Source organism: Hirundo rustica, chromosome 24 (assembly GCF_015227805.2).
Source record: "Hirundo rustica isolate bHirRus1 chromosome 24, bHirRus1.pri.v3, whole genome shotgun sequence".
Classification (NCBI taxonomy): Eukaryota; Metazoa; Chordata; class Aves; order Passeriformes; family Hirundinidae; genus Hirundo; species Hirundo rustica.
In genome coordinates this window covers 5,517,346-5,543,084 of record NC_053473.1, presented here as the reverse complement: position 1 = coordinate 5,543,084, position 25,739 = coordinate 5,517,346, and the positions used below count along the sequence as shown (strand labels likewise).

General features: G+C 46.6%; 1 protein-coding gene across 1 annotated transcript in view; it reads left to right on the top strand.

Moving 5' to 3' along the window:
• Positions 1 to 25,176, top strand: part of CR1 (complement C3b/C4b receptor 1 (Knops blood group)) — a 66,919-nt gene extending 41,743 nt beyond the window's left edge. Inside the window, 25 exon segments of the mRNA XM_058423520.1 lie at positions 752 to 943; positions 1,455 to 1,637; positions 1,852 to 2,043; positions 2,290 to 2,389; positions 2,907 to 2,992; positions 3,751 to 3,930; positions 4,351 to 4,398; positions 4,614 to 4,796; positions 5,070 to 5,252; positions 5,470 to 5,649; positions 6,002 to 6,031; positions 6,177 to 6,252; positions 6,509 to 6,588; positions 8,413 to 8,826; positions 9,679 to 9,870; positions 10,059 to 10,155; positions 10,783 to 10,868; positions 11,227 to 11,433; positions 11,974 to 12,156; positions 12,679 to 12,867; positions 12,993 to 13,184; positions 13,488 to 13,514; positions 14,196 to 14,262; positions 24,432 to 24,580; positions 24,975 to 25,176. Coding sequence (XP_058279503.1) covers positions 752 to 943; positions 1,455 to 1,637; positions 1,852 to 2,043; positions 2,290 to 2,389; positions 2,907 to 2,992; positions 3,751 to 3,930; positions 4,351 to 4,398; positions 4,614 to 4,796; positions 5,070 to 5,252; positions 5,470 to 5,649; positions 6,002 to 6,031; positions 6,177 to 6,252; positions 6,509 to 6,588; positions 8,413 to 8,826; positions 9,679 to 9,870; positions 10,059 to 10,155; positions 10,783 to 10,868; positions 11,227 to 11,433; positions 11,974 to 12,156; positions 12,679 to 12,867; positions 12,993 to 13,184; positions 13,488 to 13,514; positions 14,196 to 14,262; positions 24,432 to 24,580; positions 24,975 to 25,081 — 3,623 coding nt within the window. The 3' untranslated portion in view covers positions 25,082 to 25,176.
• The last annotated feature ends 563 nt before the right edge of the window (positions 25,177 to 25,739 follow it).

Here is a 25,739-nt window from a genome sequence, read left to right as displayed (position 1 = left end):
GGGCTCAGCATCCATCTGTGCCAGGCTCAGCATCCATCCATGCCAGACTTAGAATCCATCCTGTTCCATGCTCAGCATTCATCCATGCCAGGCTCAGCATCCATCTCATGCCAGGCTCAGGATCCATCCCGTGCCAGGCTCAGCATCCATCCATGCCAGGCTCACCACCCATCCCATGCCAGACTTAGAATCCATCCATGCCAGACTTAGAATCCATCCCGTGCCAGGCTCAGCATCCTTCCCGTGCCAGGCTCACCCTGGATCAAGCAAACCTGCCAACCTGCAGGATGGCGCGGTATAGGGGGAACCACACGCAGGGGCTGTGCTCACTTTGGTGGCACTGGGAGTAAGCAGGTGGCATTGCTCAAGTTTCCCAAAAGGAGACAGGCTTGAATGTTCTAAATATTGAAATGAATGATTTCTGCACTCTACAGCTCAGAGTCATCAGAAGGCACCACACTGGTCAAACTATTTTTTGGGCATTGTTTTACATACATACATACATACATACATACATACATACATACATACATACATATATATATATATATATATATATTTTAAAGAGCATATAAATTAGGTGCCCATGTCCTTACATGTTGAATGTTATTTGATACAGACAAATGTCAGGCTACATAGAAGATGAATTAATAACTTGGGGTTTAACAGTGCCTTTCAATGCACCTGTTTCTCTTTAGCTGCATTTCACAGCCAAGGACATATTTCTCATGCCCATTTTGTTTCTTGGCAGCCGGCTGTGGCACACCGACACCGTTGCTATTTGCTGAGCTAAGCGAGGAATATGAAAATCAGACTGAGTTTCCTGTTGGGATGACTGTGAACTACACTTGTCGGCCTGGATATGTGGAACAGCCACAGATATCACCAATTATCACATGTCTTGAAAATCTAACATGGTCTGAAGCCCAGGAGTTTTGCAAAAGTAAGTTTTGCAGCTTGTAATTTCTCCTTTACTGCTCCCTCCTTTGGGGGGTTTGGGCAGACTCCTGAAAATAGTGATTCTTTTCCTATGACACTGAATTAAAGCAGCTTAAAATCAGCTCATCTCAACCCCTGCCATGAGCAGGGACACCTTCCAGTATCCCAGCTTGCTCCAAGCCCCATCCAGCCTGGCCTTGGACACTTCCAGGGATCCAGGGGCAGCCACAGCTGCTCTGGGCACCCTGTGCCAGCCCCTGCCCACCCTCCCAGGGAGGAATTCCTTCCTAATATCCCATCCAACCCTGCACTCTGGCACTGGGAAACCATTCCTGTCACTCCATCCCTTGTCCCAAGTTCCTCTTCAGCTCTCTTGGAGCCCCTTTTGGCACCAGAAGAGGCTCTAAGGTCCCCCTGGAGCCTTTTCTTCAGGCTGAACACCCCCAACTCCCCCAGCTCGTCCCAGCATCATGGCCCTGCCCTTTTCTCAGTTTTGTTTTGTCTTCTCTCCTTAGTGCTGCAATGCCCTTCACCTCCAAATATTGACAAAGGAAAGCACAACAGCCAGGACTTGGAGGTTTTTCCCACCGGGATGGTTGTGAACTACAGCTGTGACCCTGGCTACAGCCTGCTGGGAGAGGCTTCCATCTACTGCACCGACTCTGGCAACTGGAGCCTGCCTCTCCCTCAGTGTGCAGGTACACTGCGGTTCTCAGCTTGGAGTTATGGATAGCCTGGGAGTGTCTGCCCGTAGGACTCATCCTCACCCTTCCCAAAATTCTGAATCCTTCACCCTCCCCTCTTTTTACCCATTTCGCACAACGATTTTAAGCTGTACGTACTCAAAATACATTTTAAAACAAATTTTGTGGTTGACCTGACCATTTCTCCCTATTTTTTCTCCCCTGTTAGGTGGCTGTGGTGTACCTCCAAACCTCACCTTTGCTGAGCTAACCAGGGAATACAGAAATCGGACGGAATTTGTTGCCGGGGACACTGTGCGTTACAGCTGCCGGCCGGGACACTCGAGGCGCCCCGGAGTGCCCCAAACTCTCACTTGCCTCCAAAACCACACGTGGTCTGAAGCCCTAGAGTTCTGTAAAAGTGAATAGCTCCGTCCCTTTGCTGTTGGTTGTTGGAAATTGTCTGTTCTGTGGGTTTCTTAGAGGAGTTTTTTGAAGGAAAGATTGGTACATGGCTTTACTAGTCACATGGTCTGGGCCGCTTTGGGCCTTTTCAAAATCACGTCTTTATTGGTGTCAGAGCTTGGACAGAGCCTCAAGATACCTTCTCACAGAGTGTCCCACAGCCTCGAGAGGGGAGTTTAAACTCAGCCTTGTTCTTTCCCAGGGAAGCAGTGTAAGCACCCAGAACCCCCCAGGAATGGCAGAGTTGTTGTTCTGACAGATCTCCTTTTTGGGTCAACCGTGAACTACACGTGTGACGAAGGGTGAGTCCCACGCTGCCTTTGCTGACTCTGAGTTTGGTGTTGGCCAAAGGATCAGAGCCCACTTCTCTGCACAGCTGCTCTCCCACAGCAGACCAGAATTTTGGTTCCAATTTCGCCGCAGTTGCTTGCTCTGGAAAGGGGGAATTGTCTCGTTTTTCCCTCCTGTGCTCAATAGATTCATTTGCAAACCAGTTTCAGTTTTCCTTCTCAGATGGCCTCGAGCAGGAGCTGAGAGTGGGAGCAAGCCCATGCTGCAAGGAGGCTCCAGCCCTCTGGAAATCAGCTGGGTCCTGATTTAGCTCCTGACCAACCTAACCCAGAGTTTTTGGGGTCAGTGTTGCTCCTCTTGGATTTGGGAAGAAGGAACTTGGTGTCCTTCATTCCCACGTGTCAAACTTGCAGAGAGACCTTGGCGATCAGCTGGAATCAGGAGGCTGCAGAAGGAAACCTCTGGGGAGGGTGAAATCCAGGCTGAAGGACTTGGCATGAGCTGGTATTTCTCTCCCTGTACCCCCAGGTACAGACTGGTTGGACAACCCCAGAGGAGATGTGAGATTCTGGGCCGAGATGTTGGCTGGACTGGTCTGCCTCCCATCTGTCAGAGTAAGTAGATCACCACTAGATCAGGGCCAGAATTGCCATATTGAGTCCTTAAAATTAAAAAGCATTTCCTTTAAACAAATAGAATTAAAGGAATAAGACTGTTAAAGCATAATATTCCTCTGGGATAGTTGTTTTCTTTTCTTATGCTTGCATGTTTGGTTTCTTCTAAAAGTCTTCCAGATGTAAGCTTTTGATCTGTCGCAGTAATGCGGACTGAAGAGCTGTGAGATGCCTGCAGGGACTTGTCCCTTTTGTTTCACAACCATAAATAAGAAATCAAGGAAAAAAATGTGTTTTGTAGTAGAAGAGTGGTATTTTGAGTAGGATTGAAATGGAATTTTCCAAATCCTGTACTGCTATCCAAAGCATAAGGACGTTTTGCAGGGGTTGATCATTGCAATTAGTCTTTTCTTCAGATGGAATTGCTTTGGAAGGCACGAGGCTGGGATAGTAAAGCATCCATGAGAGTGGCAGTACTGACAGATTTCTACCCTATTTCACATATTTATTTTAGAATATATTCACACTACTCCGTTTATGGGCAAAAATCTGTGTTTTTATATATATATATATAAATATTGTGGTACCCTTAAGGTACCTAAAAGAACTAAAAGCCCTCAGATCTTGCAATTATTTTTACCTGAGTCTCTAAGTCCTGCCTGTGAAACTCCTCGGAGCACACCGAGAGCGGACCTTAGGATGTGTTCATCACAGCACACACACGGCTTCGTATCCCTGAAGAGGAATTTCTCTTTCAGGGGTGGTGTGCCCAGCCCCACAGGTCCCGAACGGGAGGGTGGCTGTCCCCAAGCCCCGCTACACCTACAGGGACTCTGTCACCTTTAAGTGCCGCAGAGGCTTCACCCTGCGAGGCCACCCCACGTCCCAGTGCCAAGGGGACAGGAGGTGGCACCCACCCGTGCCTGTCTGTGAGCGGGGTAAGAATCAGCTCTTGGCCTTGTCGGGATTGCACATTCCTCCTGATTTCTCCTGCCTGCTCACTGAAGCCAAAGTTGGTTTTATTTTCTCTGTCTGCTCCAACTACTTTAAGGAGAACCCAGAAATTTTTGCTTTCATTTATGCCTCTCTTCACACACAGGAGGTGAGCCAGGGTTTGGGTAATGCCGTAAGTATTGGCGTGATTTGCACTTTCTCACACTGCTTGTTGCAATCCATAATTCACATTCTCTTCATTCTCTGGAAGTGAGGAATTTGGTAGCCAGAGGACACTGATTATCAGAGAGCAGTGAATTTATTTTTTTTTCTGGAAATGTAACAGCAGGGTGATGGGAAATGAAGGTAATTTTGTGCATTTTATTTGCTCAACCACGTTTTTAAACTCTTAATGCTGCATTTAGATGGAGCGGCAGAACGTTATCACCACCCTGAAACCACAACAAAGCCAGGTAGGGCTCTTACCTGAAGAGGTAAAATTCGATTTACTAATCACTAACTTCTCCTCCCAACCTGTCCTGCTTTTTTGAGGGAACTTTGCAGAGGGTTGGGCAGGGCTGTTGGAGTCAGTGCTGTGGGAGGGAGAGTTCAGCCTTCCCCAGCTGCTCAGAAGTTTTCCCTCTTGCCTCTCTGAGCTCTGTTTTGATCTGCACATCTCTGTTTTCAGGGCTGCACTGCTCCAAGCCCGCGGATATCACCCACGGGTCTTTCCGCGGCCCAGGAAAAACAGTTTTTACCCCGGGAACATCTGTAAACTACATCTGTGAGCCTGGCTTCTCTCTCCTGGGAACAGCATCCATTTATTGCACAGCATCCGGAGCCTGGAGCCATCCTCCTCCCGTCTGTCAAGGTGTGTGTTCCGGCTGCAGAGAGAGAAGAACAAAGGACATTTAACGAGTCTTGCCTTAGGGGAAGGTTTGTAGAAAGTCTAAATCTGAGCACAGAATGTGTGATAAGAACAAGCTCAAGTTTTTTAGCCTTCGGAAGCCTGCTGGAGTTACAGGGTGCTGAATCCAGGGGAAGAAATTCAAAGGGAACAGTCGAGGCCGCAGAGGGACAGTGCCTCAGTCACTCCCTGGCCACCCTTCAGCACCCTGCTGTTTGTCTCTCCCTGCCTTTCCAGCCGCGAAGTGTCTGCAGCCTCCAAACATCACCAACGGGAGGCTCAAAGGCAACGCCTCTGCCGCCTTTCCCTCCGGAGCCGCGGTGTCCTACAGCTGCAATCCCGGTTACTCGCTGGTCGGGAACGCTTTCATCAACTGCACGGCGTCGGGAGCCTGGAGCCAGCCCCTCCCGCGTTGCAAAGGTGACTCCGTGCTTCCTCCGCTCTTTGGAATCCCATGTGGGACTGAGGCACTTTCCCGGTTCTGCAGCCGCAAAGAAAGGAATTACCCCGCGGAATGAGAATTAACTCCTGGCTACACTCAACGAATTCAAGAGCAACGTCCGAAATAACCCACAGCTGTGTTTCTCATATTTTGTTTTCTCTCTAAGTGTCCTCTTTTTACTGCTTCCAATTTCAGAGATCAGATGTGAATTCCCGGATGTCCAAGGTGTTAAAAAAGCCATTAAAGGAAATACTTATCGCTCTGGGACTAACATCACCCTTGAATGTGACGATGGTTACGTGCTGGAAGGCATCAGTCACACCCAGTGCCAAGAGGATTTCAGCTGGGACCCTCCCGTGCCCGCCTGTAAACTGAGTGAGTGGAATGTAAACCAAGCAAAGATCAAATGCAAAGGCATTTTAAACAATCACATGGGTGTGGTTTGAAGGAATCTGGTGTAGGTCTTAGTGAGACACTGGCATGGGGAAGCCGTGGCTGCCCCTGGATCCCAAGGCCGGGTTGGACACTGGGGCTTGGAGCAGCCTGGGACAGTGGGAGGTGTCCCTGTCCATGGCAGGGAGGTGGAATTGGATGAGCTTTAAGATCCCTTCAATCCAAACCATCCTATGATTCCAAAAGGTTTATCGGTATTGATTAAGGACAGTTGAGAAATGCTGTATTTTTCTAGAACAGTTTGCTGATTTTCCTTTTTCTTCCTTCCCTCCAGCGTCCCCCAAGTCCGGGTCAGTAGGCCTAGGTAAGCAGCTTACAAACATTTTTGTCCCCAGCTCAGCGGCCTCGGTGGCACAGCCTCCCTCTGTTTACTTGGCAGATACACTCTGTTGTGCATTTCGTGTATTTTACAACACACAGTGAGAATAATTCGGGTTCTTCTCCCTCAGGAGTGGCAGCTGCGGCAGTTCTGGTACTCCTGGGGGCAGGCGTTGTCTGGAAAATAATTTCCAAGCAGAAGGAAGGGTAAGGCAGCTCTGGCTGTTCATTCCTGCCCCTCGGTGCCAAGTTCCCAAGCTTCATACACTCAATACACTTGAAATATTGGCCTCAGTGTGTCCAGGCCTGGTAAATTTGTACCTTCAGCTCAGACATGCAAATGATACAACCTGGAATCCGTGGCGTGCTTATGTCATTTTATTTCAAGCCTCTCTCTCTTAAAGAAAATCAAACCGAGTGTTTTTTTATGAGACAATTCATTGTTTTCTTCTTTTTCACATAGCTATTATCGTACATATGAAAACTATAATTACAGAACCCCCCTGAACCCAGATACTGAACACAAAGGCTCGTGTCTGCCATAGGAGGTATGGGTTTATATTCCTCAGCACAAAATATCAGTTAGAGCTGCAACAACTATCCTGTCATTTGTTTATATTGCTGACTGCATTGTCTCCTTGAATTACTATTTTCCTAATGCAATCACTCAAGTAGGAACCTCTTTCCCTTTCATCTTCTGATAGAATATTTTCTTTTGCTGAATAGATGATGTTTTAAAAATATTGTGGGTTTAAAACATCTTATTTTGCTTTCTGACACCACCCTCAAAGTGTGTCTTTCCGTTTCTGCATCCTGGAGAGTTTGTGGGCACAGGTCTGACTGCCAGGCCAGTCCTTGCTTCTGACTTAAAGCTGATTTTAATTTGTACAGATTACGAAGAAACTGAAAAACTGCCTCAGCCGTAGTAGAGTAAGAAAAGGACACTGAATTTGGTTTCCGGGGTTTTTTTATTGCTTTCACAACTGCTACAATGGTATTTTTACTCACAAGTGAATCTGCTCTCTATGGTGGATCGATTGCAGCCAACAGTGAATTTTCACAGCTAGCAGCACTTCACCTACAAAGCGGGACATGTAAACAACATCAGTTTGGGGTTGTTTTGGGTGATTTCTTTGAAACAAAGCATTTCCCAGAAACTCCCTCCTCCCTCTCCGGGTGGCGATGGAATCTCTACACATCAGTAGGAAAACAGGAAGGCTCCAATCTCAACACCAGGATATCTCTTTCCTAGGCTGGGCATCCGTGCTGCTGCCAACCAGGCACCGGGCTCATTCCCTGCAGCGAGGAAGCACTGCTCATGTGGAGACTGGAATCCTGTGGCGAAAAAGGGACATTTTACTGTAAATCCTTAATGTTCTTCTGCTCTCAGTAGTTACTGTGAGGATCTAATGAGGCTCAGACCGCACACAGCGCGGGTGCTGCCTTGGAGGGAATTCTGTGCGCTGCTCCTGATGAAGAATATTTCCTTTATCTCCAAAAAGCTGGATAACCAAGTGGATAAGCCCAAGCTTTGGTAGGGAGAAACAATGAATAATGAGTTGGCCATAACCCCCATTCTCTGTCTCTCTGTGCCCACCAAAGCATACCTGTGCAAGGGTGGGAGTGTGTTAATTAATGTCTTAATTACAGCTGTATTTACACCTTTATTTCCTTCCAGCAATGCTTATGTGCAATGTTCCTCTATCAATGCTTAACCTAATAAAAGCTGATGATGACAATTCTGTGTCTTCTTTTAGGTCTACCTAGAACTTAAGTCTTTTCTGTTTTGTTTTGGTTTTTCTTTTTTTTGGCTGTTGTATTTTAATGCTCTGCCACACACGGGATCTAACTTCCAAAGGCGAGCAGCCCTGCACAGGGGTGTCCATCCTGAGCTCTCTGTTATTTTTAATTAATCACTGCTGGTATTCAAGCACGGCAGCTACACAATTAAATACACTTCGATTTTTTTCCTCTTTCCTTGAGCCGCCCAGGAAAGGGTTTGATCTCCTCACACCCAGGACTGTAATTCGCTGAGGCCGTTGCAAAATTTGGAGTATGTCAAGATTACTCTAAATGGGGGCATTCTTTGGTGGAAGATCTTTGTACATTTTCAACCCTAATCCATAAAAAAGGAGAAACGATGAGTGGAGCAGGCAGGAGCATCCCTTAGTCAAGAGCATCTCCGAACGAACCAGCTCTAAGGATGAAATAAATCAAGGTGTTGATGTAATTTATTTGGCAAAATACTCAAGGTCCCCGTATTCTCCAGCTGAACAATGATTATTACCCTGCTAAAATTTACACTTTCGAGACAAACAGAGCCTTCCCTGAGCATGCGTTGAACCGAGCCGGGGCCTGCGTCATTAGCGTGGAAATTAACTCATGACAACAGAGCGGCTCTGCCCGCGACCCGAGCTAACCCCGCGCTCCCGTGTGTGAGCCCGGCTCGGGGAGCAGCACGCTCCGTGCAATACCGGCAGTCCCGGGGGTGCCGAGCCGCCCGAGCTGTCCCCGCTCCGCTGAGGGCCGCGGCGGCCGGGCCCGGCCATGGCAGCGCGGCGCTGAGGGCGGGCCGGGCCGGGCCGGGCCGGGCGGGGCGCGCATGCGCAGCCGGGCCCGCGCTGCGTCTCCGCCGCCGCCGCCGGGAGCGAGCGGAGCGGAGCGGCCGCAGCCGCGGCCCCGCTGCGGGGATGGGGCAGCGCTCGGCGCCGCTGCCGCGCTCGGTGCTGCTGCTGCCGCCCGTGCTGGTGCTGTGGCAGCTCGGCGGAGCCCAGGCTCAGGGTGAGTCAGCGGCCGCTCGCTCTTTGCTGCCGCGGGCGGGCGGTGCCGGTGGGGAAGGGGCGCTCGGAGCGGCGGGCGCGGCGCGGAGCCCCCGCGGGGATCGCGATCGGGAGCGGGGATCGCGATCGGGATCGGGATGGGGATGGGGATCGCGATCGGGCCCGGGCCCTGCTCCCCGCTCCGGTCCCCGCGGTGCTGAGGGTGCCCTCGGGGCCTGCCCGGGGGGGCGAGGGGGAGGCAGGAAGGAAATGGCTTTAGGGCGGTGGTGGAACCACGAGGGGTTTGGGCGGCTGCGGGCGGCTTTGAGTCACGGACCCGTGGGGCTGTTTGGGTTGGGAGGGACCTCAAAACCCATCCCGTTCCAGCCCTGCTATTGTCAGGGACACCTGCCGCTGGACCGCGTTGCTGTAACCGCTGTCCAGCCTGGCCTTGGAGCTGATTTCAAACTCCGCTTTCCGCCCCTGAGACCCGCTTTCCTTTTTCCTCGAGAAAGCACAATGAGCTCTGTGAGTGGGGCTGGCTTGTTTGTTTTTCATGCAGCAGGCGAAATGGGTGTACGGTGAGTCAAGTCGTGTGCTTAAAAAAAAGACAAACAGACAAAAACTAGGATCTGGAAGGAAATGCATTGTCTGGGTAGAATGACCAAAAAAACTTGAGAAAACAGTGAGTAACGTGCCCTATAGACGGGCAGAGCTGGATGCAGTTAAAACCTAAATTAAAAAAAAAAATTGGAAACTGCTTAAACGCATCCTCAAAAGCTCTTGAATTATTCTGTCTGCCGTGCTGTTACACCTCGGCGTGTTTCTCTTCTTGTTGCTAAGGTGCTGTGCTGCTTTTTCCTTCCTCTCCCAGGCACGTGTCCGGTTCCCGAGCGGTTGCAGTACGCAGAGCTCGACCAGCCCTTCAGGGAAATGAAGGATTTTCCAGTTGGGACCGAAATCTCCTTCACCTGCCGGCCGGGATACGTGAGAGCCCCAGGGGTGGCACTGACCCGGACGTGTGGCGCTGACTTGCAGTGGTCACCCACGGACGTGTTCTGTAAAGGTAATTTTATTTTTTTGTCCTCCTTTTTTTCCCCCGATGTTGTTTGACGGTTTCGGTGGGAATTCAGGTTTTGCCGTGTTTTAAATGAGGATTGGAATTTAGCAATTAGTGCTAAAGATTTTGTCTTTGTATATAACTACAAAAATGTAGATTTTTTTTTAATTTTTTTTTTTTTTTTTTTCCTCCAGAGAGAAGGTGTGAGTACCCAGGAGACTTGGAAAATGGTTACTTTAATCCAGGAGATCTTACATTTGGTTCAAAATTGACATTTGCTTGTAATGAAGGGTAAGTGTTTTGATGAAGTTAATGAATCCTTTTTCTTTTTTTTTTTTTTTTTATGTTTACACCAGATTTGAGCCAAACCCAAATTTTCTATTCCAGTTCTGACCTGAAATCTGAATTCTACCTGTAGCAAATGAAATTACAGCTAAATTAAATTTGCTTCCTTGGTTTAATTACTCTTTGCATCAACCTTAAGCGTTTTTGGTGAGATTCTGCAGAACTGGAGTGTTACCTCTAGTGACTTCTTTTAATGCTCCTGTGGCAGAGGGAGTAAATATATATTCATCATCCTTCATTATTGAATAATTAAGTCAAAAACACTAAGGAGGTTTCTTCTCCTTTTCCTTGAGTATTAGTAATTTTAGAACTTTAATATTAGAGGGTATTTCTGAAAATGGGGAGATTTCCACAGTTCCTTAGTGATGTCTCTTTTTTTTTTTTCTGTTTTGCTTTCAAAGCGAGAGTGTCAGCAAAATAAACAAGATTCTGTTCTCATTACTACAACAAGACCTTGGTGTGTTACATCCCCATAATGACAGAACGGAATTAATTACGAAAACAAAATTTTTAGTGCTTGTTGGAGAAATGAGAAATTGAAATTTCACTTCTTCAAAATTTTTACCTGTCTAGATACAGATTACGGGGTAATGAAGAGATTTCCTGTAACATCAAGGGTGGAGGCGTTGGGTGGAGTGGAACTCTACCGTACTGTGAAAGTAAGTAAATTTCTGCTGTGTTTATTTTCTGTTCAGAGGGGTTTAGTTTATTTACTAATGAAATTTACAAAGAGCTGTGCCACCAACTTTCCAGTGCAAAAAAACGATGGCAAAACAGGGATGATTTTTTTTTTTCCTTAACTACTCAGGTTGTGCCTGAGGAATGACCACTGAAAAATGTCAGTTTTGACGGAAATCATCTCACATTAAAATCAACCTCTTGATGAAATTCAGGTTCTGTAGCGTGGCTTGGGAGTAGCTGTGTCAGATTTGCAGCGAAATGCCTCGAGAGTCAAGGCTGGCTCTTTGAGCTGAACCGGCGAACGCAGCAAAACCAATCTTTGTGCTTCGTTTGCAGAAATTCCTTGTGAGCCGCCTCCCAAAATAGCCAATGGGGAGTACGAGGAAAGAGCCAGCTACGAGTACCAGAGCTCAGTGACCTACAGGTGTCGGGATGTTCCCAGGGGCAGCGATCCCTTCTTCCTCATTGGCACAAGCACCATTTACTGCACGTCTGACGCTCACTCGAACGGGGTTTGGAGTGCACCGCCTCCGGAATGCCGAGGTTGTTGGCTTTTTCATTCTTTGTTACGGTGCCTGTCCCTTTCTTTGGAAGCGGGGTGGGGAGAAGGGACTTTGCCTCGAGGAAGAATGCTGGGGTACAAAGTTTGGTACGGTTCCAGTGGAGATCAGCGTGGTGGATATTGATGGGTTGGGGCACAGAATGTGGCTGAAATTGAAGTTAAAGCTTGAAAAATACCAGTGTGAGTGTCTTGTTGGTAGAAGCGACGAGGCCGAAGTGAAGGAACTGGGAGGCCGTAAATCCTGCAGAAAAATTGTGCCCAGGGCAAGGATGTGGGGGCTGGATTAGGAACTGTAAAAAGCTAAGGGAGAATCCTTTTCCTAAAATACACAGCCCCCGTAGAAGTGCGGGAATCGATGTTTTTACAAAGTTTCTCCAAAACAACTTGAGGAAATTGGCGCGTAGGGAAAGGATGTTATGATTGGTGCAGTGTTTGTGTTAACAAATGTTTCCAGGCTTTGTTTTTGTCTGTTAGCAAATGTTAGCAAATGTTTCTGTTAACAATTTTTTCTCCTCTTTCAGTGGTCAAATGTGAAGACCCCAAGGTTGAAAATGGGAGAAAAACGTCTGGATTTGGATTTCCCTACAGGTACAAGGACTCAGTTGTGTTTCAGTGTGATCCAGGCTACGTCATGATTGGAGCAGACGTAATTAGCTGTGGAGAAAATAACGCCTGGGTCCCTCCAATACCAACCTGCAAGAAAAGTAAGATTTTCTGCAAGATTACAATTTCTCTTGCGTGTTGAAATTGCTTTAGCTAAAATAGAGCTAGTGATTTCATGGGTGAATGCAGGAGAAAAGGTGTGGAATACAGGAGAAAAGGTGTGGAATACAGGAGAAAATATTTGATACAGAGAATCAGGAGGTTGCCCAGTGAGGAAAGCTGTAGAATCCTTCTAGAGTAGTTGAAGTCTTTGTGTGTTTTTTTTTTAATGCAGCTCTTCAGCTCCTGCTTTGTAGAAATTATTCTAGAGCTCAGAGAAATAATAAACCAGTATGGATTTCTGAGCTGCCACATCATGGGGTTGTGTTACTTTAATGAGTACCTACAGTGACGTTTAAGTTTTGTAAAGGGAATATTTTTACTTAAAATTGGGGTAAAGTTAAACTTCTGACGTGTGCTGAGCTGTTTTTCTTACATGAAGGCAACTTGTGTTTGTGGAATGAGTTACTGAGTTATGAAACAAACTTTATTCTCATGAAACTTGTTTTAAATTCCTCTGTCAGTTAGTGCAGCTGAGTGTCCTGCCCCGAAGATCCCCAACGGGGTCCTGGTTCCAGACAGACGTGTCTATGGAAGAGGGGAGTCTGTCCAGATCAGGTGCAATCCTGGCTGCTCCTTCCCTGATGGCTCTGCAGAGGTGACAGTCACCTGTCAAGAACAGAGTTCCTGGGGTGCTTTACAGCACTGTGCCTGTGAGTAAAATCCCTAAAATCGTGAGCAGACTGACGAGTTTTAAATGTGGTAATACATTTTTAATGATTTTTTTTTTTTTTTTTTTTACCCTCACCCCCCGCCCGCCACCCCTTTCTCTTTCCAGGTGAGCCTGAAGGTTCTGGTTCCACACCAGTCATAAGTTATGGGAGAGTGACAGCTGGACAAAAACCCTCCTACTCCGTGGGGGATTTAATTACCATTGAGTGTTACCCGGGGTACACCTTGCACGGGGAGGCTCAGATCCGGTACATTGGGAACAACCAGTGGGCGCCTGCGGTGCCGACCTGCCAGCTCAGTAAGTGTGGACTGCAAAAACCGGGCTGAAAACACGCCTAAGAGAGCAAAGAGAGCAGGCCTTTCACGTTCAAACGGTTCCGTGCAGCCTCCTTCTTTGTTTTGAGGTGAAAAGTAGGGTTTGATGAAAGTAATTAAAGCATTCGTGTTCTAAGTTAAGTAAATATTATTGTTTAAATTAGCCCGCTTCAAAGGTTGTGTTGATAGAAGTATTTGACTTGAAATAGCTCGGTGAATATTTTAATAATTTTTGAGTAAGAAGCGCCTGTGTTCCTCTTGTGATTCTGATTCCTTCTGTTTTTAGGTGGATATATTATAGCCATCATCTGTGGTAAGTATTTTCTAAAACCTTAAAAAAATACAGTGCAAGTTAATATTTTTTATGTGGAAATCCATTTTTGATTCCAGTCACCTGGGAGGGCAGCAGGATGATTTTGGAGTTTTGGTTAGAGCTGCATGATTCAAAAAAAAAAAAAAAGATTGTTTAGCTATTACAGTTTAATTTAGTGTGAAATGTGAAATTTCTCATGTGGTGAGGTCACGTTTCAAAGGCAGTTTGCAACAGCTTGGCAAACTTTGATCAATTTCAGAGCTTGGGGGTGTGAGTAAATAACTCTGCCAGTGAACAGAAGTGTTCAGTCCATCCTCTGTCCTTGCTTTTGTTATCCAGATTTGTATAAACTTGTAAAAAGTAACATTAGGGCCCTGTCGTTCCCCTTTTAGTGTTCCTGAGCTGGTGGGGTTTTCCCATCTTGGTGGTCACTGGTTCTGAGCTGAACTATCTCGCAGAGTTTTTGAGTAAAGAATCAAATATTTAATTGACATGGCTCATTCCATAAATAAGTTGGGTTGTGGGTTTTTTGAGGGGAGCGTTAAAGGTGGGATAAACCTGTAGATGAGAACAAGGCTATTTCTGCAAAAATTTTGATGCTTTTTTGTGAGCTGAAGATTATCTTTATCACTAAGGGTTTGCGTTGTGATGTGTTTTTTTTCATTTTAATCCTTCCTAAAGTGATTGTGGTAGTTGTGCTGCTCCTGGCAGCCTTCTGGATCTACAAGAAATTCTTCTCACAGAACGGGTGAGTAAGCCTCCTTTTTATCAATACTGCAGATTTCCAAATGACTGAGCCGAAGCTGTGCTGATGTTTACATTTCTTGAGCTTTGTGTGCCCTTTCTTTTTCGAATGTCTGATTTTGTGCGAGCTCCTCCCAGCAGCTGATGGAAGCTACAGCCTAACCATGACTTTGTTTTTGGGTCTGCTGTTCAGCTAAGCTGCTAACTAACGCTTGCACTAATTTCAAGGAAGGAAAAACGCTGTTCTTAAGCTTGTGTTTGGCGGTGTCCACTTGCCAGGGAAAGCATTTTTGTCCATCTGCTTCAAACATGTCAATTTATCTCCCAAAGCCAGGGGAGTCTTGGTTGTGGGCTGGTGCTGCCAGAAGGTTTTCAGGTTTTTCTTCTCCTCAGCCCCAATGTTGGGTGTCCCTATGTTCAAGACTTGCAAAATCAACTGTAAGCTATTAGATTTGTGCATAAGCAATTCCTGTTCTGTTTTTAATGAGGCATGCAGGGTGTTTTAAACTTCAAAACAACCGGGGTCTGTGCGTGGTTTTTCACGGAGGGGCAGGAGATTTAAATTCCTCTTTGTGCATTGCTTTTTGCTGCGATGTCTGATTTTATCTTCTGGAAAAAACCTTTTTTGTCAGACAAATATTTTGTAAAATGCAAAACACTGACAGTCCAGAGCAGGTTAGGTGGTACACAGGGAATGTCAGGATAAGCATCTCATCGAAACCGTGTTGTCTTTTTCCAGAATCCGTTGGGATTTATCTGGAGTACATGAAACGAAGGGATGCTTTAAATGAAGCAAACCAGAGGGAATATTCCTGTGGTTCATATTTGTAATGAGGTACACACAGAGGACTTAGGAGAGCCCTGAAGGTGGTTTATAACCAGTGAGGTTTTGCCTTAGTGTCTTTTAAATAGGCAATGCAATGTCAATCCAAGGGCTGGAGTCTGCTGCTGAGGAATTTGGTGCTTTTGGGCCACAGTTTTTGTTCAGTGCTGGGATATTCTGCAGCCTGGATGGGCCAGAGAAGAGCTCCTGGCAGTTCAGGGCAGCACTTGCTGCCTTCATTTGTGGAGAGACTTCTCAGGGTGTAGAAAGCAGCAGGGATCCAAAGCAGCAGCATCAAAAATTAAAAGAATGTGACATTCCTGAGTATCTGACAGCATGAAAAGCCTTATTGTGCCCAGTGCTTCCCTTCATCTTCCTCTCTGTGAGCATCTGACTGTTAAAGCTCTTTCTTGTCTGAAAACCCTGATCTAATCTCCTTTTAATTAAGGCCTCCATCTCCCTGTTGAGTGTCCTGAGCTCCTGATGCGGCTGAGCCTTTGTGAGCTGTTGTGCTTCCAGCCCCTGATCCTTGCTGGTTCGTAGCCTCCAAATGACAGCAGATCTTTCCTTGGCCTCTCTTTCTTGTGTGTTTAAAATGCACTTGGATGGGACATTCAATCAGACCTTTCTCCCCTTCTGCTGTTCAGCTCGTACACAGTTGATGAGAGTTGCAAGGAAACTTGTATTTTAAAAACTAATGTCCCAGCTGAGATGGAAGAAACCGCACAAATGAATTAATGAAAAGGTACACAACTTTCCACTTCATTTGGACTTCTTGCAATGCAGCGTTAAGTGTCTTTTTTCTTGTGGTTTGCTTGGAATTTCAGGAGTGTGGAATCCGTCTAGCTGGGAATCTTGGCTTCCTGTAGGAAAGAATATCCTAACCTTTCGTTCATTTTGGGAGAACAGGATATAATGTATAAAGAATTCTCATTTAGCAGTGTCAGTAAGAGCTTCCAATGATTGTAAATCACGTTTCTTGGTGTTGTGTTTGAAGAATGAGTAGCATAATGCCTACAATACTCGGCAGAATGTCTGCACCCATCCCAGTGGTGAGTTACTTTCCTTAGCTAAACGTTTAATTCCCTGGAATTGGAAGCTGGAAACCACCTTTGAGCACTGAAACTCTAAAAGCAGTTGTCCAGCCCTTCAGGGAAAACCAGATCACATCTCTCACAAATACTGATTCGTCTGCATTTTTGCTTTCTAGAAGAGATTGAATGGTCTAACAAGATCTTTTGATATCTTCTTACAAAAAGGTGACTTTTGTTTCAAATTCAGGGTCCTGTAGCCCTGAAAAGGATCAAAATACAGTTGTTTGTTTGCAGCTCATGTCCTCTCCTGTAGTTTAACCTAATGCTCAGTCCAGTGAGATGCATGTGGTGAGAGCTGGGGTTCCTCCTGCTTTTGTCTTCCAAAATCTGCCTCTTCAAACCTTGTTTGGGCAGAGCACTTTGCAGACAGGACAGCTCAGTTCGACTGTTCCTTGCCAGCATTTGTCGTTGCTGTCTCAACAGAGCTGGAGCTACAGATATTTTTTAAACCAGCTTCTTCTTTTTTTTACGTTTCTTTTCTCCATTGCACAAATTCTGAGGAGGTGATGGGTCCTCTTCTTACTCCAGCTTAATGCAAAGGTCTTTTCACGTGCATGGTCTTGATTTTGTTGACTTGTAAAGGACAAGTGAATTTTCAGTATTTTTGGTGAGTTTTTGTATGAAGATTAAGCTTGAGGTTTATTCCAAAGTAATGTACAGCTGAAGGAATATCATCTTCACTGTGAAGAAAGGTGTTTTTAATTAAGATAGGATCTGTTTTCTGGGTTAATTTGGCTTATTTTTGGAGAGTAAAAAAGAATCAGGAGATAGAATAGAATTCTTCATTCCAAACTTATCTTTACACATGATAAGAGAAATTGTTTGCCTGGTGTGTGAAAACACTGGTAATTCTGGAGGTTTTCTTCTGGAATGTGGAACTCCTTAGAGACTTGGAGTCATAGCACTGGGGTTAGGTATGGGGTGGGAGTTTTGTTAAAGCAGAGCAGAACTCGGGACATTTATAACAGTGTCATTGTGAATTTTAATTCTTGCACGTTTGAGTATTGGCAAGTTGCTGTTAGTGGACTGCAGAATCAAGATCCACACAAACTGATATTTCATTTCTGGGTAGAAAATATGTACTAGACAACACACTGTAATTAAAATTAATTTCAGGGTGCAGTGGCGGAGTTATGGGAATCCTCTTAAGTGTTCTGGTGTTAGTTTTTGGTGATATCAGTCATCACTTGAAATGATCCCTTTGGATCAAAGGCTCTGCTACTCCTTGGGTCATTCCTGACAGTTCAGGAGCTGAATGAAGCTAAAATCTCCTCATTCCAGCAGTTGCTTGGTGAAGGGAGGCTAAAGAACGACCCAGTTTGTGACTTTACCCGTGGCTTTAATGATGAAACTAAGGATGTGCTTTCAGTGTAAATGTAAAAACCTCTTGCAATGTAAAACCCTCTGATTTGACTTGTTTTTTTGTTTGTAGGAAACGTGACAGCACTCCCAGTTCTGCCGAATATAAGATGTGTAAAGCATGACTGACCTTTTCGGGGGGGTGGGAGGGACTTTGCAGTGGAATATCCCTGTCAGAGCTGCAAAATGATTAATTGATTGATTGATTGATTGATTGCCCTCTCAGTGAGCTGCTGTCTGTGAGTTCCTTGTGCTGTGTCTTGCTGTGCTGATGAGCTGGAGGAGGGGATGCTTGATAGGATAGAAAGCGTGTGTGCATAAAGATAACACAGATAGATCCTGCTTTGCCTTCCGGGCCCCTCCCTGCCCTCCTGTGCGCATCAGCTGGGGGAAAGGCAATACCTGTGGCATGCCAGAGCCTGTGGGAGTGCTGGAATGTCACTGTCCCAGTGCCAGCTGCTGCTGCCTGCTGCCCTCAGTGCCGCCTCTTTGCTTACAGAAGATGCCCAAATATTCTCCTCTCTCCTGCAGGGCTCTGCTCACTCAGACCCGCTTGTCCTTCCCTTCCCTTTTTTTTTTTTTTCTTGCAGTTGAGGTGGTGTACATGGTTCTGTTGTTTTCTTTGTACTCTGAAATGTGTTGCTCAGTCCTTGAGTCTGGTGCCGTTGAAGGCAGTGTCTTTTGGAAACTATCACAATTAAACTATCACAATTAAGATCTTATATACTCTACCTCTTTGTCTGCCAAAGCTGGTTGCTGTATATATATATATATATATATATATATAATGAATTAAAGCGTGCCTTGAAATCAGAGTTTTATAGCTTTTCCTTTGCTTTTAAGAAGGAAAAAAAGCCATGTATATTTCTGATTCTTCGCTATAATCCCCCAAAGACTGCAGTGGATTTGTTGGAACAGAAAACTGAAGGATTCTGTAGCAAAGGCAACCCCTGCCTGTTGACAGGAGGTCTCTGATCAAAGGAGCTGCTGAGAGCTCAGTGGTGGCCGTGTCCTGTCATGAGCACAGTGGAAGTTCCTTAGGGTGCTTGATTTTCGTGAGCCTTGATGTCATTTCTGGAGATCTTCTGTTGCTCTCAAGGGTAGATACTGGTGCTGTGTGATCCACCTTCCTTGCTTGTTTTTTTCCTTGAAGTCACATATTCCACATTTCTAACCTCTGGCTGCAGACTGGGATGTTAAATCAAGCTCTGAAAAACTGGATTTAGCATCAGATTCCTGTTTAGAAGCTTTTCCCTGTCACTCACTTTCCATGGTAAGGGCAAACCAAAGCAGTTCAGTTGTGTGAGTGCTGGTAGATGTGTTGGTCTCTCGTCTGCTGCTTGTCCCTCAAATCTTTTAGTCCAGATTCTGACTCCAGGAGCTCCCACCACGGTGCTTGCCAGTAGCTGAGACTCACTGCTACTTCTAATTCCTCAGCAAACCCCAAATCTTAACTAGGACGGGTTTGAGCTTCGTGAATCTCTCTGTCAGCACACAGGCAGCTTCTGATTTTCCCAGAAAACCCAAATAGCCTCGCTTCAGATGCCTGAGGCAGCGTTGAAACTGCTCTGACTGCTCTGTGGCTGCTTGGCACCGCTCTCCCTGTCATCAGCAGACTGCTGGAGTGGCACAGAACTGTTCAGGGCTTTATGGGGCTTTTTGGGACAATCCCAGCAGTCTCATTGTTAGAGTTCATAATAGGCTGTGGATATTAGAAAGGGGCTTTGGCTCTGCAGAAGGATTTGCTGTTCGTGGCCTGGCTGATATCTCACTTTGGGAGTTGTTTGTAAACACTGGAGTGTGTGAGTGGGGCTGAGTGTGGTGGTGGTCAGGAGCTCAGCTTGCTCTGTGTGGCCTCTGCAATGTGCTGAAATACACTGGATTGTACTTAATTGGGAAGTGAAATCACTGTAAAAAGTGGCCGTATTTTTACTCTTCTTTCTGGATGTAAAGATTAGCGATGATTTGTAATACTCCAAATAAAAATGTTAAATTATATTAGCAGTAAGTGTTTGTCTTTCATTCGTCACTGTGCTGAGCAGCTCTGTTCCCATTGTCATCCAGGTGATTTTAAGTGTCCCAAACATCAGGTGGAAACTGCTGAGACTGGAGTTTGCAGTTTGTGCACAGTTACCCAGCAGCAGTGTAGGGGATGGGTTTTAATTTGCTGAGCATCTATTGGGGCTTCCTTTTCGAATTGCAGAGAATTTCCCAGAACCTCCAAAATTTTACAGTGTTGACTCCTGGGAAAAAATCTGTGAAAAGTTGATGGAGGAGAGGAAGTTTCTCTTGGGGCTGTTCTGGTGGAACACTTGGGGCAAAGCCCAGAGGGCATTTTGGCCCTTTTGTCCAGTGTGTGACAAATGCAATCCTTAGGGAATAGAGCTCTGGTGGGTTTAGGTGACCTGTGAGGGAGAGTGGATTTAGGAATTGTGTGAGTTTCACGCTTGAAATGTACTGAACTTCTGTGGCAAAGCCCTGTGTGGAGTCAGCTGCCTGATAGAGTGAAGCCCTTCAGAGGGTTGAATAGAAAAAAATAACCTCATATTGGTTATTGGCTGTATTTCTTTTGCAGTTTGTGGTTGTTGTGATACTCAGAAGCGAGTTGGTGTGGAAATGATGGCAGGCTGCACGACTTTACACTGTGGATTTGGGTTTGCAGTGAGCATTGATGGGATAAGCAGAGTTTCTAGAGGAAAGGTGTCCCTGCCTGTGGGCATGGAATGGGATGATCTTTAAGGTCCCTTCCAACCCAAACCATTCTGGGATTCTATGAATCTGACTTCAGCCCTACAAATTAATTTGGCCTAATTGTCGTGAGCCCTGTGCTGTTTTTTTCCTAAAACTCAGTGCTGCATGAATTATTTCATTTTGGAGTCTGGAGCTGATGATTAAAGAGCTCTGTGCTGAGGGAAAGGCTGTGTGGAATAAAAATGTGTTGTTGCCATCTGCTGGTAGCAGGGGCAGTGGGAGTAACAAAACAGGTCCAGAGTTACCTGGTTTAGGGTTAAATAATGTGAAGTGACCGTGGTTGGTGGGTTCTCAGTGTCACACTTCAAATCAGTGTTTAATTCAAGCCTGCCCATGGCAGGAGTCGGAGCTGGATGATTTTAATGTCCCTTCCAAGCCAAACCATTCTGATTCCCTGAATGCTTCTGAGGGTGGTGAAAATGGAGCTGGGGGCTGAAATGAAGAGACTTGCAGCACTTGGGTGTTGTCCAACAGGGAATCAGGTGATCTCTCTCCCTGAGACAGAGCCCAGGAGCATAGAGCACACAATTTTATTTAAAAGAAAAAAAAAAAAAAAAAATCTGTGTAAAGAACAGGTTAAGGCAAACAAACAGCACATGGAGCAAAAGTTGGAAGATTGGGTGGCTGTGTTGACACACCCAGGCCCTGGCTCGCTCGAGTTGAAGAAGCCGAGTTATGTTTGAAGAGAGATGCTTCTCTGTGTCTGGAAGCATCCCCTCCTCACTTGAAGGGGATGCTGAGTGTCCTCCTTTTGTGCAGGATGCTCGGCCTGTGGGGGGAACTTCAGAGAGCACCAAAGCAGAAGTGTTTGGGAGGCCAGGTCGTGCTCTGGATGGTGTTTGTTTGTGACTTGGGGGCTGAGGGAAGGAAGTTTCCCATTACTGTTGCTTTTCCCCCTACATCATAACCGATTTCAAATGGTGCTAGACAAAAACTGAGACTCTGAACACCAAGAGAAATCGGTCAGCCTGTGTAAGAGACGTTTTCCTGGCCCAGAGAAGGATCCTCTTGTAGATGACAGCTATGCGTTCTTTAGAGACGACTACTCAGTGCTCTGATCAAACCTTCATCCGCACAGGGATCGGCTTTTCCGAGGGCAGAAAAGAGTTCAGCTTCGTTTGAGAGGTTGGCATGCAGGGCTGGAGAAGTGAAATATTGCTAGGAGGTACCAGCAGCAAACTGGAAAACGATTCTGGAAAAAAGGCGTGGGTTCTGCGTGTGCTGGAGAATGATTCTGGAGAAAGGAGTGGGTTCTGCTTGTGCTGTGTGGCGTCTTCACGATGCCCATGGCAGGGGTTGGAACAGGATGATCTTTAAGGTCCCTTCCAGCCCAAACCAGTCTGGGATTCTGGGGTTGCTGAAGGCACCGCTGTGTTTGACTGCTGAGGGTAAACTCTCAGAGGGAATTTCTGTGTTTGCAGAGCTGTGGAATGAGAATCCTGTGATGGTAGAGTCCCCAGGCAGAGGCTGGAAATCCTTTTGCTCTGAGGCAGTAAATTAGATGTTAGATCCTAGGTTTTTGGGTATCAAACATACTCTGCCTGTCGAGGTACAAGAGCTAGCACGTTGTACCAAACGTTGATTTTCATGCACTTTGTGGATCACTTTACTCTGGACAACTTGAACTCATATCCATTGTTTATTAAGCAGAAGTACACGAGCAGGAGGCTGTGCTGATGTGGCCCTGGCTTGGGAGGGTGCATACAGTGGTTGGAGAGGTGTTTAAAAATCAGATGATGTTACAAAGTGGATGGCTGGCAAAAAAAAAAAAAAAAAAAAAAAAAAAAAAGCCTTTGGAAAAGGGGCTGATTTGTGGAGCAGAGGATGTTGTTGAAGTGAGCAGGTGCTTGGTCTCCTCCCACGCTGTAATTCTTGCTCCTAGAACACTGATTTCAAATGGTGCTAGATACAAAGTGGGAAAATCTAAGCCACCATGTGAAACCAGCTTCCAGAGGAAGACACATCTTGTGCATGGCTGCAGGCTGAGGGAGAAAATCCTTCATCTCCACCGTACCTGGAGAAAAATTCATGTATTTAATTTTATTAGACAGCAAGACAGTTACCTTGGGCTTAGCTACTTGATGGATACACTTCTTTCTTTTTGTGGCATCTTGCGGATGGTTGAGGCGGGTGTGGGAGGAATTAAATATGTGGCGAGGAAAGCCCCCAGCCTGGCAGCGAGTGTTGTTTCCTGCCCCAGCCAGGTGGAATGCACTCAAGTTCTTCCCAGCAAGTGATGCTCAAGGTTTTATTTCTTGCTAGCGCAGAGCAGGGTGCTGATGGGGAGAGTGTGGGAAGTTTGTGTGGTACAGGAACATTTTTTTCCATTTTTCTGCGGATGAAACCAGGCTATAAACCTCATTCTGTCCAAGACAGAGAGAGTTCTGCCTTTCTGTCAGAGATTACAGGACAGATCAGGTGCTTTTTGTGACAGGAAAAGGAAATGTGAGTGTCCTGATGGAACTTCCTCTATCAGCAGTCCCCGTGCTTTAAATAAGCAAGGACTTGCAGATTTTTGTGAGACAACTTTTAAATCCCGCCGGCGGAATGAAAATAAATTGGCCTGAAAGTACTTTGAGTGTGGGTCAGAACAAAAAGGGAGCGCACATAAATTGAACTGTAAATGGTTCAATGGAAGTTGTCGAGGAAGGAGAGTGTGAAAATGAGTGGCTGATGGTTCCTGGAACTGCAGCAGGGCTGAGCAGTGCACTTAACCTGCAGTGTCCGGGGCTCAGAGCAGAGGGAATAGAGGGGGTGTGGAGCTGCTCCACACATGCATAATTCAGGAGCTATCAACCCTTGGATAAGTGTCTGACCTGTGCTGGAGCAGAGGCCGACCTGAAATGGAACAAAGCACAACTGGAGGCAGCAGTTTCACTTATTGGTGCCCTCGGTTTTTTGGCAACTCTGTGTATTCCACATCCAAAAATCTGCTCCAGTGCCTCCATCCTAATGCAGGCTCCCAGGCAGCAGAGGGAAAGCTCAGAGACAGGAGCTTGTCCTTCCAAGAAAGAGGGATGGAGGAAGGGGGAATAACTGGACTAGATTCCTGTGTCTGGATATTTACTGTCGTTTCTAAATCCATTATCTGGGGCAACAGGGTGAAAGACGAGTGGAAAGCAGGTTCCCTCCCCAGTGCCTGCCGTGCTGGCACAGTTATTTATGAGGCACCCGCTATTATCAGGTGAGATTTACTCCTGAAAAGCTGCACCAAGAGTTGCTGCTGAGCAGAGGCAGGTGCAGCACAGATCAGGGAATCACAGCAGCATCTCTGAGAAACAGGCTCACAGCGAGGTTTGCTTTGGTTTGTTTTTTTCTTTGCCTCAGTAGTAAGCATTACAAAGAAACCTTCATTAGGGTTTTGAAAAATAGAGGAAATGTTAATTTTGCTCTGCTGAGAGTGGGAACTTGTGTCAAAGTATGAGACTTAGAAGGACTGAACACCTCTGCACAGGAGACCAACCTTTCCAGAAATATCGTGCAGCAGATGAAGACCAATGGCTCATTTATTATTTATAGTTTTGATAAAACCAGGTTTCACTTCAGCATAATTAAGATGCTGCTGCCCCTCCTCCAGGCTACCTGGAGTTTGTCCTGTTGCCTTCACAAGCTCCCCAGAAGGTGTCAGCCCTTCTTGGCAAGGTGCAGGTGCACGTTTTGGGAAGGGTTCATCTGTCTGTGCTCTCCTTTCCAAGGCTCCCAGAGTGACTGGGCAGGAGGAAGGAGCACTCTGGGATGCTGTGAGCCACAGCAGCCCGCTGGGAATGTGCACATGGGCAGGAAAACAGGAGCACAGGATGGTTTGGGTTGGAAGGGACCTTAAAGCTCACCCAGTGCCATGGGCAGGGACACCTTCCACTGTCCCAGGGTGTCCAGCCTGGCCTTGGGCACTGCCAGGGCTGGGACAGCAGGACCAGCACAGCTTCTCTGGGAATTCCATCCCAGCCCCTCCTCACCCTCACAGGGAAGAACATGAAGCAGTGCTGGTCCCAAACATTTGCTGTGTGGAGTCCAGCAAATGCTGTCACCTGTCCTTGGCTTTGTCACGCTGGTCTGGACTTTCCAGTAAATAATAGTAGGGAAAGTACGATATCATTCTGTGGTTTTCCTCTTTTCAGATGTTTTAGTGGCAGTGCTGTTCTGTAGTTTCTTTCAGGGGAGCAACTCAAAGCCTTTCATGGACTTCACGGTGCTTTATAGATTCCATAGGAGACAAAGACAGAAAGGGAATCCCTGCCTTCCCTGTGAAAGGGAACTTCCTCTCTACCCTGAGGCCTTCAGTCTGCAGGAACAAGGCAAGCCTGGATGTCACAGACCTGATTTCTCACAACCTACACCTTCTTTAGAAAGGCGGTTCTGGGGCTTTTACAGAAAGCAAAACAGATCTCAGTGTGCATCATAAATTCTTTTTTTTCCTCCATTTTCACATCACCGGGGTGAAACTCGTGGTGCGTCAGGCTCTGGTCTCCCCTGGTGAAAATAATCCCTGGTTTACATGCTGAGAATGTGAGCTTTGATGCATCATCCTCCCAGTGAAGGAATGAATCAGCCCAAGGCCAGGTGCAGGACAAGGGGTGTGACAGTACAAGTGGTGACCTGTAAGGGAAATGGAAATGAGTGAACGTCTAAGGTTTCAAAAGAAGCCTCCTCGGCGTGGGGAGCCTGTAACTGCATCTCTTTGTTGTGCAGGTCTGGTGCTGCGTGGGTCAGCTGTGGACAGATGTGCTCTGACTTGCACTGGGAGCCACTCCTCAGCTTGGAACACTCGGTGTGTCGGCAGCACCGGCCTGGGCTGAGGGGAGGCAGGGCAGGGGCTGCACTGCGTAGGAAAATCTGTATCTGTGCCTAGGAGATGGCTCTGGAGATGCCGCTGCTCTTACGGGCAGCAAAAACTTCCTTCAAGAGTTTAAAGCATAAGGGAGATACTTTTTTTCCTTTATTGAGACCACAATAAAAGCTCCGCATTACAATCCTGAATTGAATGTAGCCTGTTCCTTTAGTCCTACCCTTGCAGTCCTGCTCTTACAACTGCAGTACACATGGAGTTAAAAGCCAGACACGGTGTCTGAAACCCCCCAAAACCCCAAGGCAGGCTGAGCACTGGGACAGGATGGGGGTAAAAGCCTGTGGAGCTTTGTGTCCCTTTTAACTGTGAGCCATGGGACACTCAAGCCTGCTTCCTTTAAGTCACTGATTTCAATTCCTGTTGAGGGGAATCTGCCAGAGCTCTCTGCAGTGTTCGTTTTAGCTTGGTGACCGCTAGAGCTGTGCTTAGATATTACTGCTGGAGTTCCCCATCTTGTGATCCCCCCCCAGCTCATCTGAAATCGCTTTGACTTGCCTGGAGTCATCCAGTTTTCCTCCAGCTTTGCTCTCAGGAGAGTTCCTGGGCTAACCCCCAGCCTGTTTGGAGGGCGCAGGAGCTGCTGAACCCCTGGATGCTGTGGAGCATTC